Here is a 24,371-nt window from a genome sequence, read left to right on the forward strand (position 1 = left end):
TTTTTGCCCTCTCACTGTGAAATCACTCTGAGTACACTGACACTTTGATTTGTGTTGCACAAAAAAAACACCCCTTAAATCCCCAGCATGACCATTACAGAAGATAAGGAATCCTTGGGGAGAAAAATATTAACGCTGCTTGCCCAAGGCTAAGCTAAGATTACTTGGGGAAACTTAACTGTGTCCTTCCCTGCTTTAATCATGTTTGTTTAGCATAGATTTGTACACAACACACAAATATATTCCATTACAGCTGTTACCATGACCAGCAAAGTTTGTTATTCCAAACACTGTACAACTGTTACTGTATTTGATTCAGACATACAGACACACCTAGTGATGTTTCACCCACTCAAGTGCAAGATTTTGCTTGGTTTTATCTCTTGAGAGATTTCTTTTTACATTTAAAATATATTTTTAAAAATTCTGTTTAATTAAAAATTAATCTAGCTCCATTTAGTCTAGTGTTTCTGCATCTACTTCCCTCTCATGCCTTTACAAATGGCTCTCATTCAATAATTCTATGCCAGTGATAAATGCATTTTTTTTCCACGAGCGACCGAGAGCATGTTTTTCACTAGGCATGAAGACTTCAGCATGTCTTTATAACTTCTCTTCCTCACAGGCAATGAGATCACCCAATTAAAACACAGAAAAAAAAAAAAAAAAAACCAAACCAAACCAAACCAAAACCACCACAAAATCAAGCATGTTACATGCTTGGTGAACAAACTGTTCAGTTCCCCTGTCAGCCACAGCAGTCTTCCTTTTCTCTGTATAATCAGGGGCACATCCATAGGCACATAATATATTTAATATCCTGGCAAATTAAACAAAGCAAATGCACAGCAGATGAGTAAATGCAGCCTGTCTTCAGCAGAAAATGCAAGCAAAGGCAGTTGCCAGTGAATAACACGAGCCCGGACGTCTCCCCTGGTGGTGGCGGGGAGACTGAGCGATGACATCATCAGGACAAGAACTACCACTGATTGTCATGGGAGACTGCCGCGACGGGAGGGAAAAAAAAAGAAAAAAAGAAAAAAAAATCACTTTAGTACAAGATGAGAGCCTGGATTACATATTGTTTCGCTATGGATTCTTCAAAATGCAAAGTGACATGATGTCTTGGTTAAATAAGCTGCATCTCCTAAAGGCAGAGCTGCAATGCACCAGCTATGACGACGCTCGATTTTACTGTCCTGCAGATTTCTTTACACTTTTAGGGGGCTTCATGTTGACTTGTTAATTCTAAAGAGCTGCAAAGATGAATGCATTAACGCTGCCTCATTAACAACTGAGTTTTGTTTTGTTTTCCAGCTGGATGACAGAAATGTTCCATGCCAGAAATCCTGCTTAGAGCAACTACAGCTTGTCAGAAGTTTATTTGTTTATTTAAAACCACAAACTAACTGCAAAGCCAGTGTCTCCTCTCTTCCTCAAGTTAATTAAGAATTCGGTATATGCCACAAAGTCAGAGCATTCCATCTTTTTGCCCCACAAAACCACTTGCTCATTTGCTTTGAGACAGCACAAACAGAGCAGTTTTGATCCCGGCTTCCTATGCTAAGCAACAGCATCTCAAAACACACACAGATGTGATGCATCAGGCATTAAGGCTGAAGCATCTGATTTCACTCACTACTAAATATTTCACCAACTACTGTCCCTGTTTTAAGGATTTGAACACAAACTCCTTACTGCTTTAACAAATATACTTGGATGTTATACTTTCTTATTTGCCTGGGCTGGTCTGTCAGGCAAAACAGGCTGCACAAGAAATTTAGAACAGTAATAGCAGAACAGATACACCTTACAATAAGGTTTACTGTGGGTTGGAATACATCATGATCGCTTGAAACTTCCACATTTTTATTCAGGCAAAAGCTGGCATGCACTTTGATAGTTAAAGTCAGATAGGAAGGATGCTCAGTAGAGCCAGCGCAGAGGCCTGGCACAGCCATGTACCTCACGGCAGGTATTTCATCAAGCACAGCTGTATCGCAGCGTGCAGCAACACAGAAATTAATTTCTAAGTAAAAGGGGAAGCCACAAATGAATGCATTGCCTGCCACAGTCCTTATAAAACATAGATTCTATTAACAGTGTAGGGAAAAAAAAAGGGAAATTTTTCTGATTAAAAATAAAACCAAATAACTTTGCAAGCAAAACCAAGACTGATTTGGTAGAAGAAAGTATATTCATCTCTGCCCCTACTTAAGGAAATCAAGGTAATATCCAAATTGTATATCCTTTTGCCAATACTTGATTATTTATTCTAGTCTACTGGATATCAGCCTTTCCAAAATGAACACTGGAGCATTCTAGTACCTTTCCTTGATACAAAAATCATTTTTGTCTGTTAAAGGAGAAACCTCCTCCCATACAGTTTAGTTGAAAAGGGTAAAGCATATCAAATGTGACTAATGCTTAATCATCACTGTGTTCAAACTGTACAGATTTTTTGAGGTTTCTTTTTCATCTAACAGTTTAACACAAAAGTACATGAAAGGAAAGGTGATGAACAATGGACATGTGTCTTGCACTAAAAGCATTAAGCATTGGGTATCTTGGTGATCCTGTTCCTTCCCTAAGAGGACCTCCATGATTCTGCCAGAAACAAAGGAATACCTTTCCTCTCCAGAAAAAAAGGAGTGCCACTACTCCTGGGGGATTCTGGAGAAAGCATGTCCCTGTCTCGAGCAGATACTCTGTGAATGGAGATGCTCAGCCTTGAGACCACCACGTTTCCCAGTGCCTGTTCCACAGTAGTTGTATCCATGACAGAGGAGGAATTTAGAGCCCTCTGGGATACACAGCAACTGAGAGCAGCACGTTTCTGTCTGAGCAGTTCTCCTGGACTACAGTCCATTTCTTGTACAGGTCTGAGTGCCTGTGGAAGAGAGCAGGCTACTTTGAATTACAGCAGAAAATCAAGCAGCAGCCTCTTGCTCACACACAGCTCCAACCCCACAGCAGGCAGGGAGCTATGAGTGCACCCACAGGCAGTGCTGGACATATGGCTGCAACACCTGCATCTAGGACTGTGTGACAGAGACCAGACTTGCACATCATCAGTGGAAGGTATATTGTCTACATGGCCCAAAACATTGTCTCCCACTCACCAGTGCAACAGGGGTGGAATAAAAAAAAAAAAAAAAAAAAAAAAAGAAGAAGAAGAAAAAAATTAGCAAAATGGTATACAGCATTTCCCTTTGAAGGTTTGCTCAGAAGCAGCAGGAATGCAGAAGGTGAGTCCAGTCCATCACACTCACATATAGGATTTTGCCTCGCCCTCAATGAATTCTGCCGAGGTGAAGAGTCAAACAGCAAAACCTACTGGACAAGGTACAGCCCTGTTCTGTGTAATGAAGTTTGATACAGTACCTGCTTGTGCTGTTCTCTCCAGGTAAAAAAGTTCCTGGGATTGGTATACAACTTGTTTTAAAGATAAACAGCCTCTCAACATCAGGTTTTCTTTGGAAAAGTTCCTGTAAGTTCTATGTCTTGAAGCTGAACTCACATAATAGGAAATGATGTATAATACGGTGTAATTAAAACTTTCCTCTAGAGCAGCTTCACTGTTACATATGACACCAACTGTGTCATATGGTAAAGCAGTCAGCGTGGGTTGCCAATCTATGCATTACACATGGTCATTCCACATAAAAGTAATGAGCATGGCATTTTATAAGAACACACTTTGTTAATACACACTCTCTCATAAGTGCTGATCACATTCATGTTTATTTAAGTTTCATATTTACTTGTTAAATTAAAAAAAAAAAAAAAAAGAAAAAAAAACCCACACCAGAAACATTGAGTCACCATGCATTCCCTTGTGGCCTGTTTTGTAATTGCTCCACTTGCTCTGAGATCTTCCCAATTTAGTTGAGTAATCCAATATTGTGCTCTAATTAATAATTCCCATTTTTGACTCCATAGAGCGAGCTACTCTGTCAACCTGGATAAGTACTGATTCAGCGGTTTCACAATCACAGAGTGAAACATTAATGATGTAAGTGTAGAAAATGAGGCACTGTTATGGAGATAAACATTCAATTCATATGGTAAGTTGTTTTTTAAAAAGCCCAAAAACTTTAAAAATCAGCCTGTCTGCTTCATAAACTCCTAAGTAGAATTATGCTACCTTTCCCATGACCTGACGTAGAAGCTGAAGGGATTCTATGGAAAACACTACTTCTAGGTCTTGAGGAAAGGTAGCTCTGCGTGCTCTTGCAACAGTTATTTCACTGTGGATCTCACAACATGAACTAGCTATCCTAGTGCAAGGGACAGCAGTCTACAGTGTATTAGACATTAGTCTTTCCCCCAGAAAGCTACAAATCTAGAACATGAAACTAAGCAAAACAAAGAATAGCCTAACAGAAAATACAAACAAACACTATGAAGGCAGATTTCCAAACTACTGGTGTTGTAAATGAGCTTTAGTCTGCTAAAACCTGGAAGCCTCCTTAGGATTCACTTATTTCAGACTTAAAAAATCAACAGGGTATCACATTTAAGAACAGTACACCAACACATAGTCCAATCTGCTTTACAGATTTAATGCGACCTTAAAACCTGTACTTTAGAAATCAATTTTAAAGAAAATTATGGTTTCAGCAGAAGTAACATTGTAAAGCCACTACCTGTTTATAACATCAGATTAATTGATGATGCAATTATTTTAGACACAAGTGTCTTGGTGAAGTCTAGAATGTTTTTTGCTTGATGTTCCATCTGGTCATCAGTGGCAAATTGCTGGAGGTTTTTACCCTGCTAACATTCAGAGAAGGGTAGGCAGCCAGCACCATACTCAGTGAAGTTTTTCATCTGCCTGAGCTTTGCAGTATTATTAGGAACAGTCTTATTTCAACTGTGAAAAAAATTGGAACAAAAAAAAAGCAAACCACCAAAAAACTTCTATTGTACAGATTTCAATGGCTCACTCATCTGGTAAAAATCAGTTAAACTGGCTTGCTTTTCTTGAGTCCAAGCAAAAATAAACAAAAAATACCCCAACAAACAAACTGACATTCTTCCTTGACCTGGTTATCTTTTCAAGCCTACGATTTATGCAGTTCTTAGTCTCAGAGATCCTCAAGTCTCTTTCCTGAGTACAAGCTCAGGAATGAAGATTTTAGTGTGCAGTCCCTGAGGCCCAATTCCAATGCACTAGCAATAACAGAGTATATGGGAAGAGTCAATAAACATGAAAGACAAAACAAAGGTTTACATTTCCCTCAAATTACAAAGCTCAGCTCAATAAAGGTTCTTCTGTGTCCTGGGAACCTAGGCTTCAGTACAGCTACTGGATGTGCAATTATATTAAACCTTATCCTTTCAGGTGGCATCTCTCATCTGTAAGTTTCAAAGCTCTTTGGGAAGAAAATTGATATCACAGTCTCCTTTTCACAGGTGAGATTGTCTTGCCAAAGATCAGGCACTGAACCTGTGGCAGACTGGCAGCTGATATTCAAGTTGTTTGACTGCCAAGTAATTCAGAACACAGTCTATCAGGCTCCACTGGCTTGCACGAAACACCAGTTAGATACACTAAATGTGTAGGGAAGAGACTGGCAAATACCCATACAGGTTGGGGAGTTTGCCATAGATGGGCTGTACTGCTACTGTGATAGATAAACATCTTATTTCCTCTGGCTCTATCCCTTCTTGCACAGAGAGTAAATGTATATGTATACATTATTAAAACATGAGAGCACATTAGATTGAAGAAAAGGTGCATACTGAGAGCATCATTTATTCATCTCTGAGTGTGTTTTAGCATCCTCTTGGCTGGTAAGTAGCAATAAAAATGTAACATGTATGCCATTTTTCCACGTCAAGCAGGAAGATGTGTTGAGTAAAAGTAAAGTGAGGCAGGCCATAAAACAGAGGAGCAAAGATTGTTTCAGCTAAATGTCTGGCGCTTCAAGAAGGACATGCTGCTTTTGCCTCCACTTGCCAGTGCTGACATTTTTTTCCAAAATTACTAAATACAGCCATGTTTAATAGTCTTTGCTGGGAGTTATACTAAAACAAGTTGTCATGGCTTTAGCATTTAGTAAAATTAAATTAAAAAACCCAAAGTTGACTCAGATGTTTGCAAGTCTCCTCAGATGAAATGATTGCTTGTTGCTGCCCAGCTCCCAGATACAACCCTGAGTATATGGTCAGCCCACAGGAAGAAATGTAAGGGCAACATCACACAAACTAAAGGATACAAAAATTAAAGTTTGCCCATCGGGATTGGCAGCTCCCTAGGAAACCTGCCCACATCACCCCAAGCCAATCACTCCATTTCTCACTGAAGGTGTGTTTCAATCAGCAAAGTGCTATTTCAGATTCATGTCTGACTAGTGCTCCCACATTAGAGTCTGAGTGCTCCACAGCTATTCTGCTCTCTACACCTTCACTGAGCTCCAGCAATCAGTCAACAATTCTTGAGGCTCTAGCAGGCTAAAAAGGAACGGTATTTCCTTTGACAGCAACAACAGAACAGTGACAAGCCACACAAGTGTTTGAGCCTGAGCCCTATTCTAAGGATGCTACAGGCACCAGCACAGATGCAGCTGCCACTGTCTGCTCAAAGCAGTTTACAGTTTGAACTTGAATATCAGACAAACCATACAAAGCCTGAACTATCAACCCGTATTTTGCACATTCCTGACCTTCACCCACCTGTAAATTCTGACAACAGCAGAGAGGACTGCACACCTCCTATTTCAGTTGCTGTCCTCACTTAGCCAGCCAGCAGTGTTTTGCATTAAAGGAATTTTACTTCCTATTCCAACCAGTATTATTTTTGTACACGTGCAGTCCTTTTTGTCCCATATATGCCCAAGAAAAGAGCAGGATATAAAATGTGTTTCACAAGGCACGTGATCAATTACAACCGAACTCTTAACATCCATTATGCTCAAAAATGGACTAACAGATCAGTTACAAGGGAAATGTTCCTAGACTAGATTTAAAAGCTCCACAGTATTTCAGACACCTACATGAGTAAATTTACACCTTACAGAAGTGTTAATCAGATATCATATACAGAATTCAAAGACTCTGTTGTGCATTTAAAGCATGTTATATTTCCAGAGTCTTGCATTATTAGACAGTTACAACCTACATGCTCCTTTACTAGACCAGAGCTAAGATCCAGGGTAGAAGTAAACAATGAAAGAAACATAGAAGGAACATCCTGAATGTGAAGATCTGCAAAAGATACTGATATTATTCTATCTTGTTTCTGCAGAGATCATTCAAGCATTTCCATGCTGCTACCGAGGGGAACAACTGCAGATTTTCTAAACAGGGGTCTTGAGCCCACATCACCCTTCAGGCTTTAGTACTGCTGGGACAGAGAGAGGAATGGAATTTGTCCTCTCAGACCACATGCTAGTTTACAGCCAACCCCTATACCAGCCATATCTAATTTATCCAAGTTTTCATCTGGGAACCTATAACCACAGATAGTTACTGATACAGAAATAACTTCTCCAAAGCAAAGAACACCCAAAGGCATCTTGTGCTTGGGAATATTTTTTTTTCTCCTACTATGACTCCAGAAGTTACAATTTATTACCCCATCTCCGATCTTGAACAAAAAATCATGTAGTTTGTAGCACTGGTCCTTCATGTGTGTCTGACCTGCAAGCACAGAAGCTTCCTCTTGTACAGTCAGCCTCTTCCAGTTCAACCAAGTCCAACTCTGTTCTAAAAGATTCAAAATTTAATTCTTATTGTTGTCTAGAGAGAACTGGTCTAAGCAAACAAACCAGTCCTTGTTTGAACTCTGAAGAAGCTGGACAACAGAGGATGTCTTACCTCCTTAAACTTCTTATACAACCACGCAGCAAGTGATACACAAATAAATAAAGGAGATCTGTTAAGTAATATTCACAAAAGATAATACAGGCATTTTCCTAGTTTGCTACAACCATAATTCAGCTTCCTCTGTGCAGCTATACATCACTAGTGAGGCTGATTTACAGATGGGAAAGCAGAACTTGCTGCTTCTACTTTTGCGAGAAAATATAATTCAAGCGATGCACTAGTAAAGTTCATCAGCAGTTAATTCCCTCAATGTTTAAAACTAAACCAAAACATGCTTTTGCGATCAGACTGTAGTATTTGTTTCACTCTGCTTCTCTCTGAAAGAACTGTACCTTTGCACATTGCTGGATTTTTGTTTGAAAAACCACAAGGAGGGTTAAACTAATTTAAGGTGAACACATTTCTCAGTGTAGAAATTCTTGTACTTCTGCAGTCAGGGGAAATTCAATGGCAAAATAAAATAATTATGAATTTTTTGACCATGAGAAACAGAAGGATGTTAGCAGAAGATTAGTTTGAAGAAAATGAATCTGTGCCTTTATACTTCATTTGTCAGTTTAATTTAGTCAGACTAGCAGAAAAAATAAGCTGTATACACCACATCAGCAAAGCACAGGACATTTATAGCTAAAATGTTAGTTTACAAGTAAGTAGTAAGTAGGATTTAAGGAACAACACAGGAAAAAGGCTAAGAACAAAAACCAACAGTGGTTTCCAGGTTACGCTAGTTCTGTAAATGCCTTATCTTTATAGCCTAAGCTTTCTTCTTCCTCATTCCACAAAGCAGCACAGTTCCTCTTTAATGCATCATTTCTGAATACATTAAAGACAATTTCTTGAGAGAGCCACCTACATTGCACAGAGAAAGAATGTCAGGACTCTTGGTTGATGCAAGCACTATATCTCTTTTTGCAAGAGGTGCATCTTTCAGTCCTACAGGTATCATCAGCAGCAGGCAGCGCTTCCTTCTGCTGGCTCTTTGTTTGCTCACATCTTTTTCAGGGCTTTTATGGGGGAACTTTCCACTTTGCTCACCACCTCCCCTCCCCTCTTGACTCGCTTCCTTCACTTGTGCCTCTTATACCACCACCACACAGCTCATTGGTTGGGCCCCTGACATGTGGAGTGCCCAAGACTTGCCCACTACTGCTCTATCACCTGACTAGAGATTACATCTCTTTGAGAGAGTCCAGGGCATTGTACACAGCACAGTCTTCCTACACAGTGCCTCTGTCACAGCAAACACGGATATGCAAGCCTACTGACACATTTGAATGTCTCTTTAAATACCTGAACATGCTCCAAGCTCTATCCAAGCCACAGAAGCACACTTATTACAAAGAGCATCATTAGCAGCACTGCTTGGAACAAAATTTCCTAGCAAATTTTGAATTATTCAATTAAATTTTATCTGCAGTTGTCCACTGCTGCTATGATAAATAAAGGTGCTGACAGCAAAACAACTGAGAAATTGAGAAATTAGAAACAATGACGCTCCAAAGAAGCTGCAATATTTCCTCTTTTCCTTCCCTTCTCCTTCACTGGCTGAGAAATGGTACGATCCCTCTTTAAGCAGGAATACATTCCTCATGAATCCAGCTATAAAAACAAGCTTCCGTAATCAAAATAAGTATGTTCCAGAACTAAACATTCCATACTCACCCAAAGTGTTCGTTGCAAAGTTTTTTTCAAGTCCATCTTCAGTTAGCTCTCTGTTATTCACCATACATCCTGCATTGTTGATCTGTAAAACAACTCCTTTAAACAAAAATAATCTACACAAATATCTACAAGGAAAGCCACACGTACAAGCAGTCAATGTTAGTTTGCAGTGTTTTGACACTGCAACACAAAGCTGCAACCTGTTTTAATAAACCATGCTATTCCAAGTCACTCTATGGCTGATCAGAGGTTTCTCACAAAAGAAAGGATCCCCAGAGAAATGGCTCACTAGAGATGTATTACACTAAGAGCCAGCAGTCCTCAGTGCCTTACTCCAAGTCTTTAAACTCTTTTTTCACAGAAAGTAATATGCAAAGTTTTTTTTTTATTTTGTAGAACAAATATTGGAACATAAATACGCATAAGGAAACTGTATAACATGCAGTGTTATGGCCTGCAGGAACTCCCACCCTCAAATGAGCTCCAAATTTGGCAGGTTATCCAGGTCAGCAGGTTGCTGCATCCTGGTCAGCCCTGAGAAGAACAGAACTAACTAGCAGAGGTGCTTCATAGTGACTTGGTGTCCTGGCTGTAGGACCCCAGCTTTTCTGTCTACCTGGCAATGCTGCCCGGATGCCTCACCTGACTCACACGTTGCCAAGAACAGCACTGCACCACACAGCTGGGATGCACTGTAAGGCACATCCTCATGAACAGCCAGAAGCCTGTAAGCTGTGTGCAACCAACATAGGCTCAGACACACTTCTTTCCCTGCCTTACCTTCCAGAAGGAGCTCGAACTTTTCTTTCCCACCTCAAAAAAAAAAAAGATTTGCCCCTATGCACCTTCCAGCTCGTTCACTGCCACTCCTCAAAAGCTATTTTCCCTTTTTTATCAGAAGTTCCTCATCTACTAAGCAAGAAAAGAACGGCTCCAGGTGCCTCAGCTTTAGAACAGCCCCCTGAGCAAATTTTCACTGCTAAACAAAGGGAAAAAAGTGTACTGGTCCCTTACCTACCTTGATGTTTAACTGTTTGTTCACTCCCTGGCTCTGTTTTAGACTAGTCTTTAGACTTGTCATAAAAGTTTAATCTTTAAGAAGGTCTAGTTTTAAGAGGGACAAAGTAACTAGTAATGGAAGTCAAACAGAAAGTGTGTGATAAGAGTCTCAAAAGATGCAGCTGAAAAAGTACCGCTCTTCTCTCTTCCTGTAGCATATCTTGTGAACTGAGAATGGGCAAGAGCAAACAAACCATGGAGATGCCTGAGAAAATATTTAGGAAAAATTAAGCAGAGAATTGGATGACAAAATGTGACATCTATGTGACCTGCTGGACAAATTCATAGGCTATGCACTCCAAAGACAGACACAAGGTTTAATTATGTAAACTTACCAACACATTTAATTTATGTTCATTTCTGAATTTTTCAGCAAATTTCCATACTTCCTTGGGGTTAGATATATCCACAATATGCAAGAAGATATTCTAAAAGAAAAGAAACCAAGTTACAAATAACACAGACAGTGAAGAGACCCTTTTCACAGCTTAGGCTTGTCTAGGTGAAAAGGTATTTAAGCAGTATGAAAAAAATATTGCCTCCAGAACACAACTAAAACAGTTTAACATGCACAACTGGGAAATATAAATCTAGTCCTTAAAACATGCTTAGTCACTTGATTCAGCTGCTTCTGAGACACGGTTTTTTAATGCCAAAGTTATTAAGAGAGAGTCTTGCTTAGATAAATATGTGACAGATAGGCACAGCAGAGAACTAGAAAAATATTGCAAAGCTTGCAAAACTTCAGTTTATACAATTCATACAGCAGCTTCCTCTTTGGCTGAAAGGAACTTTCCAAAGAAATGCTCAAGGTCACAGCATTAGAGAATAATTTAGCTTGGAAGGGACCTCTGGAGGCTGCTTGGCAAATGTGGAGATTCAACAGCCTGCCTGAGCCCCCTGCTCAGGTGCTTGATCACCCCCATGGTGAAAGTTTTTCCTACTATCTACTCAGAATTTTGTCCCCTGTTCTAATCTGTGTTGGCTGCCTCTGGTCCTTTCACTGCAGACCTCCAGGAGAAGCCTAGTACTGTCTTCCCTACACACTCCCATCACACACCTTTATGTTCCAGACAGTTTTCCACCCACCTTGTCATCCACCAGTTCAAACTGCATCTCTCCAAAATGGCTACAAGGATAGCACGTAAAAAGCCTCGTCAAACCTAAGGAGAGCACTGCCTCGTCCTTGTCCATAGGCAGAGCTATCTCACCAAAGGCAGCAATCAGGACAGTCAGTCCAGGTTTGCCCTTGAAAAATTCATACAGTGTTTTCTCAATCACCTTCCTGCCTTTCATGGCTCTCATGAGGATTTGCTCTGTAGTTTTCCCGAGGAGTAAGGTGAGGCTGACCAGCTTGTAGATCCCCAAATCCTGCTTGCCTTTTTTGAAAATGAGTGGTTTGTCTTTTACCAGTTAAGAGGAAGCACTTCCCAAGGGAAATGCTCCACAAAGTGAAGACCAACCAGCTTTTCCACAGCCTTTTGCTACCAAACAGGTCCATAAAAAACAAAACAAAAGTCTTCTTTCCTAAACCCAAATACTGTAATTCTACTTCTTATCCTTCTTGTCTATCTTGATCTTAAATTCCACAATCTCATGACCACTTCCACCAAGGCAGCTGCTCAAGACTGCTACTAATAGAAAGTCCAGCAGAGATCACCTCTATCTGGCTTGTCCAACACTCGTATCAAAAAAATCATCCTTGATGTTCTCCAGAAATTTCCTGGGTTGTTTGTGCCCTGATGTGCAGCAGGTGTTCAGGGTGGTTCAAGTGCTCCATGAATACCAGGACCTGTTACCATGGGGCTTCCTCAGACCTCTAAGAAGACTCCATCTACTTCCTCTACTTCATCAAGCAGTCTGTAGCAGACACCCAGCATGATGTCACCCCATTGGTATGACCTCTGTGCCTTACCCAAAAGCTCTTAACTGAGTCATTACCCATTTCAAAGCAAAGCTTCATGAATTCAAGCCACTACTTTGCAGAGAGCACTCCCCTTACTTGATTTTCCAGGTTGTGTTTTTAAGAGGGTGTTGTGGTTTAACCCCAGACAGCAGCCAAGTACAACACAGCCACTCCCATACCAGCAGGACTGGGAGAGAATCAGAAGGGTAAAAGCTAGGAAACTCATGGGTTGAGGTAAAGATAGTTAAATAGGGAAAGCAAAAGAAACACATGCAAGCAAAGCAAGACAAGCCTATGGCCGTTCCACCCTGAGAATGCCCGATCATGTCTGATCTCGGAAGCTAAGCAGGGTTGGGCCTAGTTAGTACTTGGATGGGGGACTGCCTGGGAATACCAGGTGCTGTAGGCTTTTTGAAAGGAACTAATTCCCTGCTTCCCAAAGGCAGGCAGGTGTTCAGCCACGTCCAGGAGAGCAGGGCCACATCACACATAATGGTTACTTGGGAAGACAAAATGCCATCACTCCAAACATCCCCCCTTCCTCCTTCTTTCCCCCACTTCATAAACTGAGCATGATGTCATGTGGTCTGGCATATCCCTTTGGTCAGTTTGTCAACCTGTCCCAACTGTGTCTCCTCCCAACCTCCTAAGCACTCCTAACTTCCTTGCCAGGATGGCAATATGAAAAGCAGAAAAGGCCTTGGCTCTGCATAAGCAGTGCTCAGCAGTAACAAAAACATCTCCGTATTAGCAACCCTGTCTTCAGCACAGACCCAAAACACAGCCCCATGCTAGCCACTGTGAAGAAAATTAACTCTACCCCAGCCAAAAGCAGCAAAAAGGGCAAGGGAATACATCTACTCCAGCACTCTAGTAATGCCAACCATTTCTCTCTAAACCCAGTGAGATCACAGCTCTGCAATCACGCGTGGATTGTGGATTTCTGCATTTCCTGCACTATGTGTATTCACGTACAGCCATCTGAAGTGGGCTCCCAGCCATGCTGCTTTCACATGAAAAGTGTGAGAGCTTGCTCTGTTTTGCTGTCCCCTAGACATTTACTCACTGTCCCTGTGACTACTACTCTTCAGGGTTTGGTCACTACAACCTAATGAAACCAGTTTAAAGCCCTCCTCACTAGCTTAGCAAACCTGCTGGCAAAGACATTCTTGCTCCAATTTGTCACTGCTGCTCAGTAATGTTTACTTTTCAGAGGTCAAAAAGGTCATAAAGGCCACAGACAAAGTGACAAAGGCCAAAGTGACACCAGATGCACATTCAGGTGTTGACCTGCAGGGTATATATGCTCCTACTCAAGCCCTTCCCTTTCACTGTAAGGATTTAGGAGACCACTGCTTGGGCTCCCATGCCCTTGACTCTCTGTAAGCACTCTTGATGAACTCCAGGTCAGCCCTCACAATGTCAGAGGTGCCCATGTTGTTGGGCAACAGGAGGTATCAGTCCTAGGTCCAGACTCAGACTCAACAGACTCTCCACGATACCTCAGATCTGAGGCCCCAGCAAGTGACAAACCTCTCAAGACATCAAGACTGCAGATGGGTGTCTCCATCCCCCATAGGAAGGAGCCTTCAGCCATTATCACCCACCACTTCCTCCCACTGTCAACAACTGTTCAGGATCATGTGTCTGTAACACCTCCCCTGACAGAGCCTGTTCTTCCTCATCTGTTACCATGGTACTATACCTATCCTATAAATGCACATCTGCAGGAAGAGGACAAGCCTGCTTTCTGCTGCCAGCACTCACAAGCTTCCATTCCTCCCCATCTTAGGAGTCTCTATCCTCTGCTTACTCAAGCACAGCTTCTAGCCATCCTTCCTTCCATGCCATGTGCTCTTCAGCTCCCTGTAAAGACCCTGTCAATCTCCTGTTTCTGTTCCCTGTGGCTAAGTAGCCTGCTCATCTCCTGCTGTTGCTTCACCTGGCAGCCCAGCACCCTGGTGACAGCAGAGCCCAACAGATGAAGCCACCATCATGCACTGCCCCAGGCTCAGGGAAAAGTACCAGTCACTCCCTGCAGCCCAACATCTGCCAGATTATTCCTCTGGAGCTCTGTCTGGACCAGTCTCCCATGTGCCAAGCACAGCTGCTCCAACCAGAGTGGGAGAGTGCATTTTCAGGTGCATCACTGCGCTCACTCCATCTGTCTCAGAGTATCAGATGCCTTCTGCATCTCCTTCCATGCTAACTGCTGCATAAAATGCTAAGTCCTTGTTAGTCATCCCATGTCACAACACTCTTGCAACGTTTTGCAGTACTAAGGCCAGGAATGGGAATGCAACATGCAATAGAATTAAAAAAAAAAAATAAAAAAAGCTTGACATATTGACATAGAGCAAAGTTATAATTTTCTAAACCACTAAAGCTAGAAACAATGCTTTCCTCAAAAACCTTTTGGTGTTTGCTACAGGCAATTTATTTTCTTTTTTACAGAGTTGTGTTCTACATAGTACAAGCACAGTGGCATTTATCTGCATACAAAGGCATGTCAACTCCTACTCTTCTCCTAGATAGCACTTAGTCTCAAAGACACACCACAGTCTTATGACGTATCCCAAGGAAAGCTGTTTTAAAAAAATTATGCAGAGGATATGTTCTCATGCAAAACAACAAATAATCATTAAAGGGCCTCCTCTCTTTCCAAGTTGTTTCTTTAAATACTCATTATACAAGCAAATGAGATAAGTGAAGAAGCTGAAAAAAATTATATGGCATTATTCCCTGCCTATAATTCTGCCTCCCTGAAGACAAAAAGCACATGACCCTCTCTGACCATTGGATTTCTTCAGCTCTTTAGTTGAGTTAGGGTCAGAATTTTCTCATTGTAATAAGGTGCTCTAGAATGACCCTGCTTGATGAGGGAGATTGCAGCGGATGACCCAATGTGGGCCCTTTCAACCTTATTCATTCTGTGAATCATTCTGGAGCAAAAACTTGACACTGCTCTACTGTTTCGAGCTGGATACCTCTCTAAAAGCTTTCTACTTTTAAAGCTACTACTGTTATCTACTGGTAGAGAACAGGTAAGTTTTTTTGGGCAGATGCTCAATATTACAAGGGATTTCAGAGATTGAAAAAGATCCAATTCAACACTTATCTGCTCAAGACTGTCACACTGACTCAGGAAAAGGACACACATGCCTGTTCCCTATAAAAGTCCTCAGTGGTAGAAAAGCCATTTTCAAAGTGAAACCTATTCTCCGTGACTAGATCTACTTCAACAGGTTAGGAGAACTTTCCAGTTCCCAGGTCTAGGTGGAGGAGCCTGCGAAGTAACTCCATTTCAGCACTGAATTCAGGCATGTGTTGCAGAAAATGGAAAAAATCTTTGGTTATATACTTCATCATAAATGAAGTTTTGTTATATACTGTACCAGGATCTCCATCCAAATTATCAGGGAGAGCAAGTTCAGTCTGGATACAGCTTGACAAGTTGTAGATAAAGCATTATATTATCGCAATGGATTGCTTCTGAATGAGTACTTATAAAGAAGGATGTTCTTGGAAACTCCTTATTAAAATGCTCTTCCCACTGCAGTCACGTGTCCCACAGGGCCTCTTGTACAGCTCATCTAACACTTCACTGAAAGCTGCTCTCTATACAAGTGCCCTATCCCCAGGGTCACAAACAAGTCCTGCAGTGCCCTTGTAATCTTTCATGACTATAGAAACTACAGATTTTCAGCCTACCAAAGAGTGGGAATGCAGTAATTATGCTGCCTTTAAAGGAAGAACATTATTTACCTCAAGTTTTGTTTCACCAGATGACAGAAAACAGAACATGAAGGAACTTTCAGAGGTCCAACTCACCTCTTTTCCCAGGCTGTCTGACGGCAGTAAGCAAGGGAGGTAGTACAGATAATCACCAGTCTTACTACAGCCATGGGATTACACAGCTACAGACAGCTGGGAAGTATTTATTTCTACATAACGACTGATCTAATTCACCTTCATTAAAGAACTGAAGTGTAATGCTGGTTGTGTCACACTAGGGAAATGAAATCTAAGAGCAGAAATCTAGTCAATATGACATCTCTAACCATAAAATATCTTCAGAATTTTTGATCCACATTAAAAACTACTACTGGAATCAAAATACTGTGTATAAGAGCCAAGACATTATCTAAAATGAAGATAGGTCTCCATCCAAGTGCTGTGGATTAACCCTGGTAGGTAGTTCAGCCCCATATCACCACTTACTCACTCACTCCTCTCTCAGCAGAAAGGGGAAGACAATCATAAAGGCAAAAAAGACAAAACTTGTTGGCTGAGATGAAGACAGATTAATAAGTCAAGCAGAATTGTGTGTGCAAACAACGCAAAATAAGCAATTCATTCACTACTCCCCATTGTCAGGCAGGCATTTAGCAATCCCCAGGAAAGCAGGACTTCTTCCCATGCAGCAGTGATTTAGGAAGCACCATAACTGTGAATGTCCCCCTTTACTCCTTCTTCCCCCTAGCTTTTCCCGATGATCCCTTTGGTCAGTTGGAGTCAGCTGGCCTAGTGTCCCCCCTCCCATCTTCTCATGCACCCCCAGTTTGCTCGTGGTGGAACAGTGTGAGAACCAGGAAAGGCTTTGATGCTGCGTGAGCTCTCAGCAATAACTAAAACACGGGCTGTCAACGCTGGTTTGGTCACAAATCCAAAACACAGCACCATAGGAGCTGCTATAAAGAAAATTAACTCTATCCCAGCCAAAACCAAAAGCTTATCCATAATCACACTCCTGAATAATTAACAAAAACAACAGTGACAGCTACAGGGGTGTACTGTAGAATGACATATACAGAAAAAAAGAGAAAAGAATATGTAACAAAAGGAAGGAGGTAAGGAAGAGGTATTGTAAGAAAATGAGATGGAAAGGCATGTAGAGCATGGAACTAGGACCACACACAGGACTTAACAGAGCAGCCAACCTTAGCAAATCAAGGGCATGTTATTCAGACACATAAAACCTTCAGATCCAATGCCACAGACACATAAATGTTGTTGCAAATATTGCAATACATTAACTTTTAAAAGCCTCAGCCACCTAGTTAGCAATAGTAAGTAGGACATCACAAAACATATTAACAACAAACATTAAATAAAACAGCATGCTGCCGGTGATGTTACTTATCACAGAAAACATGACCTAATGAAATTAAATCACTTCAAACTATATGAATGATAAACTACGAGATGTTTCCACATCCATATGAAAACACTATTAAAAACACGAGTAAAGTGTCAAAACAGTATCTCAAGGCCTCCAAGGTCTTTAATATCAACAACTTTTTTAAGACTAAACAAGAGACTGAAAGGCAACTCACCTGATTGCCCGTTTCTGTCACTATTTCTTCTTGGGCAACCTGGGCTCGTTCTTTATTTCGGCAAACCAGGTGAACCGTGCCACCTGGTGGATTGAGACAAGAAACACATTCGATAATTAATTACTAACTGCATTTGGGGGAGACATCAGCATTTTAACTGGGGAGATTTCTGCTTGACTCTGGTCCCTATGAAGGTAGGCAAGGTGAAAAAAGTATCATGCTGTAACAGGGTCCTCACACAAGGCTGCACGTATGCAAAAGACCACTGCACTCCAAGTACTGTCTGCTCAAACCTTTTTCTGTCAGGTCTGTACACCACATTTAGTGGATGAAATACCAGAGCCATACTGCAGATTGAAGCTAAGGCACCTGTATATAATAAAAGTTTCTTTTGATACAGGACTTAGAAAGTTCAGTAAAGGGCTTGAACAACACAAGTGACCAGAACTGCTCTGTGAAAAGGAAAGAAAAATGCCAGGTATCAGAATTCTTCTCAGCAACGGAGATATGACAAGGACTATGGCCTCAAATTGCAGTTTAGGAGGCTCAGGTCATCTATTAAGGAAAATAATTTTCAATAGTTTTCTTCTAAAGAGATCAGGTTGTCCCAAGAGGATGCATAACTTGCATCCTTGCAGGTTTCAGGCAGCGAGACAAAGCAACGACTGGTTTGATCTAATGTTGCCAACAGTTGCTTCAAGCTGGACAAGTTGACCTCTACAGGTCTCTTCCAACCAACTTTTCATTGAAAGGAATACGCAGGGCAAGGCTCTTCCCAGAGACCTGGATCACTTAGCCACATTAAAAAAAGCCTTCAGAAAAGGACTACAATAGGCATAATTTTTTTTATTTTTATGCCTTGTATTCTCTGATCATTAAAAGTCACGCGTTACTCTCAGTCATAGGAATATCTGTACTCTTAAATTTTACCTATTTTAAAAGGTCTCTTAAGGATTGCTAACAGTTCACCACTAGGAAGCTCAAGGAATGCAATTCCCAAAGGATGCATAATAGAAACAACAGTGCCCAGTCACTCTTCTAGTGCCCAGAATCCAAATGCAAAACACCAAGACTCACTCTGCACAGCCCAGTCTGGGGGCTGATAATGAGATTTTCTGTTTATGAGAGAGGTTTTTTCCCCTGAGCACCACAATAGCAAGTATCCTTGGCATGCAGCTGATGGGGCCAACAAGCCTCAAGTTTTTTAACAGTGTCTGACTCCTCCACAGCACTTCCATAGCTGTCTGGGTTACTTTTACCAAGAGCACAATCACAGACAGCAGTAGAAGACTCCTGAATTTGGGAAAACAATACAAATGACACTAACCAATGTTTAATAAAGTTAATCTGCATTTTGCATAACACAAACGCCATCCATGGAAGGGACCATGCACAGACTGGCACTGAATATGAACAGACCAGAATGAAAGGCAGTCTTTGATGCAGGAAAAAAAGATTTCATGAGTGAGAGAAAAGCCAATCAGAAGGGGCAGTGTCCAACTCTCATTTCTTTGGCCATTCTCACAGAGACTGCAGAGTTCATTGCAAAGGAGGGCTCCAATTACAGACCTTAAGGCGGTTAAAAATGTGCATTTGCAGATGTTTAAGAAGCTCTTCCCAAAACACAAAGGCCAGCACAAGTAATGTGTGCAGGTACAAATTAAACACATGGAAGAAGCAGTTGGCCTTCAAGCTGATCAGGCACATTCTCAGAGTCTACAGTAGAAAAACATTCCACAAAAAGAGACGCATTTTTAAGGTCTTTGAATATAAACTTTTTAGTTGCCTTTGAGGACAGAGGGAAAGTTTTGGTGTGACCCATGGGCTAGACATTTGAATACATTTTCCACAGTAAAGATAAAATTACTTGAACTTAACAAATGGGAATTGTAAGAGTAATTGGGAGAACACTGTATCAAGCCAGAAGTGCAGTTCACAAGACACAGAGGAAAGCCCAAATGTGCATACCCATAAGACACCAATTCAGAGAAAAGCTGAACTCAGACTACAGAAATTGCCATCAAGATTATTACTAGTTAGAAAGGTCTGAGTGCTTGAAGGTAAAGCCAACATAGCTTGATTATTCTCTTGCTAAGTCTGAAATCCTTATTATCTTCTCATGGTGTACTTTAAGAGATTCAACTAGAAGCCAGGGCCCCAACAGCTGACATTGAGTCTCAAAGTGACATGTTTGAGAACAGGATCAGGAAGGCATTTTAATTTCATAGGAAACAGCAATGCCCGTACAACGCATCAGACACGCAGTCTGAGCCCAAGGTCATTCTGCTGAACATTGTGACCAAATCCCATGCAGATCCAGCCAGCCCTCAAGCTTGCAAAACCTGGCAGGCATATCCCTTTGTGAGTGAAACAGTCACTAGACAAAGCAATACTTACATAAAGCTGTTATGTACAACAGCAGTATTGGGAACCTGATATCAATCACATGCTGGTGCTGATGGAGATCTTTAACCCAAAGACTCCTCGATGCTAATAGTTCTGAATTAGTTTAATTTAACTGAGTCGCACTCTCCTTCACAAGATAGTTATGAAATCTAAGCACACAAGGAGAGAGCAAAGAGCAACAAGCTCCTCCTTTTTATTCTATGTGCCAAAACTCCTATCACTCTTGCACAACAGGAATTATTTTGTCAACTCTGTAAGGGATTATGTTTATCCTTCAACAGCAGTTAGGTCCAGTTCATACCCCCTCCTTGATTACAGAGGAGCCACATAAAAAAATAATTAGATGTAATCAACCAAAGGGCACAAATCCAAGGTATTATCATTAAGATCAAGCACAACTACATTGCTTCTTCTATACTCTCCCATCTCAGCTTTGCAAAGCTAATTGTTTTCTTTCATCACATGATAAATTGACAAGTTCTTCAAAATAGTTCAAATTCAGCCAGGCTGCTACTTGTACTGAATCAGCTTTAAAAAGACGGTGATCTGTCACCAACATCCTTAGATGCCACTGTAACACAGATAGTTTTGGTAAACATGCACTTGAAAAACACTGTAGAGATCTTCTCTACTTATTTGGTTTCATTATGCCAGTTTTCACAGCACCAATTGCACTTAGACCTGTAACCCATGGATTTGTGTGTGTTTATGCTGCAAGGCCAAACCCGCTTCCTTCCATGTCATCTGTATCAACTCCTCAGAGTTCCATGGCATCCCAGCTCACCTCTCCTCGCTATCTCCTTGGCTGTGGCCTTGCCAATGCCACTGTTTGAACCGGTGACCAGGAAGGATCTCCCACGCACGTCCACCTCCACATCAGCTGGATTGAAGTGCTTGGAAGCAGATTCGTAGCCGCCCCTGAATAAAGTATGACACACCTGTGAGAAACTGGAAGAGAGCCCTTCTAAAAAAAAAAAAAAAACAAAACAAAACCACAGGGGAGAGTTGAAAAGCACTTTTCTCTCACAGCTCAGCTGAATGCCCCCCCTTGCCCTGTTACTCTCTGAAGTCACGGGACAGGCCACAAACAGTGCCAGTGACACTGCAACCAGTGCTGTACCACAGAATCATCAAGGTTGGAAAAGACCTTTAAGATCACCAAGTCCACCCATCAACCCCAGCACCACCACCGCGTTCACCTCCAGCCTCCAAGCCACGTCCTCAAGTGCCGAAGCCACATAACTTTTTAACACTTCCAGGGGCAGTGCCTCCATCACTTCCCTGGGCAGCCCGTGCCAGTGTTTTACAACCCCGTCCACGAAAGCAGCAGCTCGTGGCGTTTGCCCGTCACAAGCCACTCAGCCCCGACTTGGACGGCCGGGAGGGGGCCCGACCGCAGCCCCGGGGAGGGGTGGAGCGGAGCGGGGTGGGCCGAGCAGCTCCACTAGAGAGGGGCGGAAATCTTCTCGGCTTGGCAGGGTGGGGAGCAGTCGACTGAAATTACAAAACAAACGCCGACTCGAGGTGGTTGAACTCCCGCGGGCAGGGAGGAACGCCCCGCCCCGGCCCGGCCCGGCCCGGCCGCCGCGCCCGCCCCACGCCGCGCTGCCCGCCCGCGGGGGCCGCCGCCCGTACCTCGTGTACTCCCGCAGCCCCTTCACGAACCACGCGGTGTTGCGGTACCAGGACATGGCGCTGCTGCCTCCGCCACAGCGGTGCCGGCCCCGCCTCTGCCCTTACATAAGGTCAGCCCTGCCCGCGTTAGGTAAGGGCTGAGGGGCGGCTCCGTCTGGCCGCCCCCGCCGCTGCGGACTGGCCGCACTGAGGGAGAGTGCGAGGGCGGACAGCAAGTGTGTCAGTAGGGGAAAGCTGTACCACCTTGCCCCTCAGGAGCAGTTTGTGGGTTGTTTCTGCTTATCTTTTCTGGTTTTCCCCCCTTCTTCTTTAGCCATCGAGGACAGCCGCAGCGAGCCCCTGCCCCGCCGGAGATGACTCTGCCTGGTGAAGGTGGTGGCAGAGGAAGGATGGAGAGTTTCCCAGGGCACCTGCTCGGGAGAGATGCTGCTGCCAACTAACAGAGGACTGCAAACGGAGTGTTGTGTTTTGGGAAGGGGGAGCAGAGTTTCCCGATCTGGGCCTGCACCCTCTGCTCTGGAAAGCTGTCAAAGGGATGCTCTCACAGAAACATAACCATGTTGTGCCACACCAAGTAGCATTTTGCATAACAAATCCGTTAAATATCCAGGTCCTACTAATGGAGTAAAGTATACCAGTAAGGAAAGGGTACACGAATGACTGTTGCGGTAGGGGAAGTGAAATTCAAAATGTGTTTTCAGTTCCTGTGGTATGTGCTTTGGAGCAATGAAGCCCAAGAGAATCAACCTGGAGTTGCACATCTGGGCAGCCCATGTTAGTCATAGGGAAATTGCCATTATAGGTATAATTATGCTTTTAAGTACATGAAAGGACTATGCACTTAGAAAGTTCAGTGTGCAAGTTAGATAAATTCACGTATTTTATGTGGTATGTGGGGTCATATGCAGAGAACACTATCTAAGTTTTCAAGAGCTTAAGTTGCCTGGTTTCGCTAGCAGAGATAGGAGAGAAATAGGAATATTCTGTCTTTTTTGATCCTGTATGATAGTCTCATACGTCTTTTTCTAAATCTCTTAGTTCTGGCAAAGGCCTCATACTAAAGTCTTCCACTTTCCCAGCACATTGTGGGAGTATTAGGCTCATACAAAAGGCACTTCCCACTATCAAGTTACAACTTTCGAACTCAATGAACTCAGCACTGTCTGCTTGTTCTGTGTATTGTGTGTGAAGTAAGAATTTTCAGATGGTAAAGAGAGACATTTTCACAGTGATGTTTTCTTCCATGCAGAGACCATCCAGCTACGAGTTGTACTTTTACATGAAATCTAAAATTACGTATTATTAAAACAGCTGAAAGACTCTATTAAAAAAACAATAGCCTGAGTCAGTTTTAACTGATCTTGTTCTTGGAAATGCCTGGGAGTTTGCGACTAAAGTGTTCCTAAACAATTCATCCTGATTCTGTTACTTGAAATGGAGACTTTGGGCCCAGTAAGGAACAGCTTGGCAATAGTGTGAGTGGCAGAACGTTATATCATTTAGTGGAAAATGAATGGCAGCCTAAACTATGGACACGTGCTGTGATGTTTGTGAGTACATGGAAATAGTTCTGTGATCATCACCTACAACATGCAATTAGCAACCAAAACTGTACAGCCTAGACTGCTACGATGATTGATAATCACACTTGCTGTGAACAGAGCAGATGTTAGGCTCGTGCAAGTCCTGCATACAGGCTGCGGTAATGTCCCCTCTTCCTTCTTCCTGTCCCATGCCCAGCAAGCTCTTCAGCTTCTCCCTTTCCCTCACAGCTGAGAGAAGTCTGCATGGTTACTTTCCTCAAACCCTGGCTCAGCAGGGGAAAACCAGAGAATTATGTGGACATACCTGCTGTTACGAATATCTGGGCAGAAAACTGCAGTGCTGCCCCACATTTTCTTGCTATTTAGAGACTGTCTTACCTTGGACTTCATAACCCTCTCTGCATCTCAGTGTGCTGTTAGGAGAACAATATTGTTCCACAGCTGCTTATGCCACAGAATTAGCTGCATTCTTTACAGGAAATATGGTTTCAGTTTGAAAAACATTAGCAAAGCCCAAACAAAACAATGGCAGCTCCTGTGAGTAAATGTAATAAACCAGGTTGTGCTTTATTCCCTTGTCATTTCTGTGTTTCCCTACTTATTTCTTAAGCCCTGAGACTGTGGCTAGTACAAGCAGAATGGGATGATGGTTCTGATGTGTTTTGTTTGTAGTCTCAGCCTATATTCTCATAAACTGGGGAGTGCATCCCTGCAGTCTTCTGATCTCTGAAAGTAAATTAAGTGTATGCAGATGCACCCAGCTCCTTGCAGGCTAAACCCTTTGGACTGTAATCAGCAAGATGCTGGATGGTGCAGCCCTGAGGTATGAACTAATATGAGTATGCATGACGGAAGCTGTCTATGAGTCAAAAATAGATTATGGCAGCCAGACAATGGGAGCAGCTAATAATATTTTGGGGTTAAGTAGTAATAGGCAATTACAGCATATTTGTTGTATTAATATTAGAGAAGATGTTTTAATGTAGGGTT

General features: G+C 42.3%; 1 protein-coding gene and 1 pseudogene across 3 annotated transcripts in view; one reads left to right on the forward strand and one right to left on the reverse strand.

The window, feature by feature from the left end:
* The window catches only part of DHRS12 (dehydrogenase/reductase 12), a 30,594-nt gene extending 8,648 nt beyond the window's left edge, over window positions 1–21,946 (reverse strand). For 2 of the 3 annotated variants that reach the window (XM_050334014.1, XM_050334016.1), the window contains exons 1-5: window positions 21,838–21,946; window positions 20,987–21,120; window positions 17,797–17,879; window positions 10,890–10,982; window positions 9,496–9,577 (exon numbers count right to left, since the gene is read on the reverse strand). In XM_050334014.1, the coding sequence (XP_050189971.1) occupies window positions 9,496–9,577; window positions 10,890–10,982; window positions 17,797–17,879; window positions 20,987–21,120; window positions 21,838–21,893 (448 nt within the window). In that variant the 5' untranslated portion in view covers window positions 21,894–21,946. Of the gene's footprint in view, window positions 1–9,495; window positions 9,578–10,889; window positions 10,983–17,796; window positions 17,880–20,986; window positions 21,121–21,401; window positions 21,594–21,837 lie in introns of those variants that run through there. The other variant, XM_050334015.1, reaches the window with a different exon arrangement.
* Window positions 12,751–12,869, forward strand: LOC126649789 (uncharacterized; annotated as a pseudogene).
* Window positions 21,947–24,371: the final 2,425 nt, after the last annotated feature.

This window comes from Myiozetetes cayanensis, unplaced genomic scaffold, assembly GCF_022539395.1.
Source record: "Myiozetetes cayanensis isolate MyiCay16 unplaced genomic scaffold, myiCay2020 scf5-8, whole genome shotgun sequence".
In the NCBI taxonomy this organism is placed as follows: domain Eukaryota; kingdom Metazoa; phylum Chordata; class Aves; order Passeriformes; family Tyrannidae; genus Myiozetetes; species Myiozetetes cayanensis.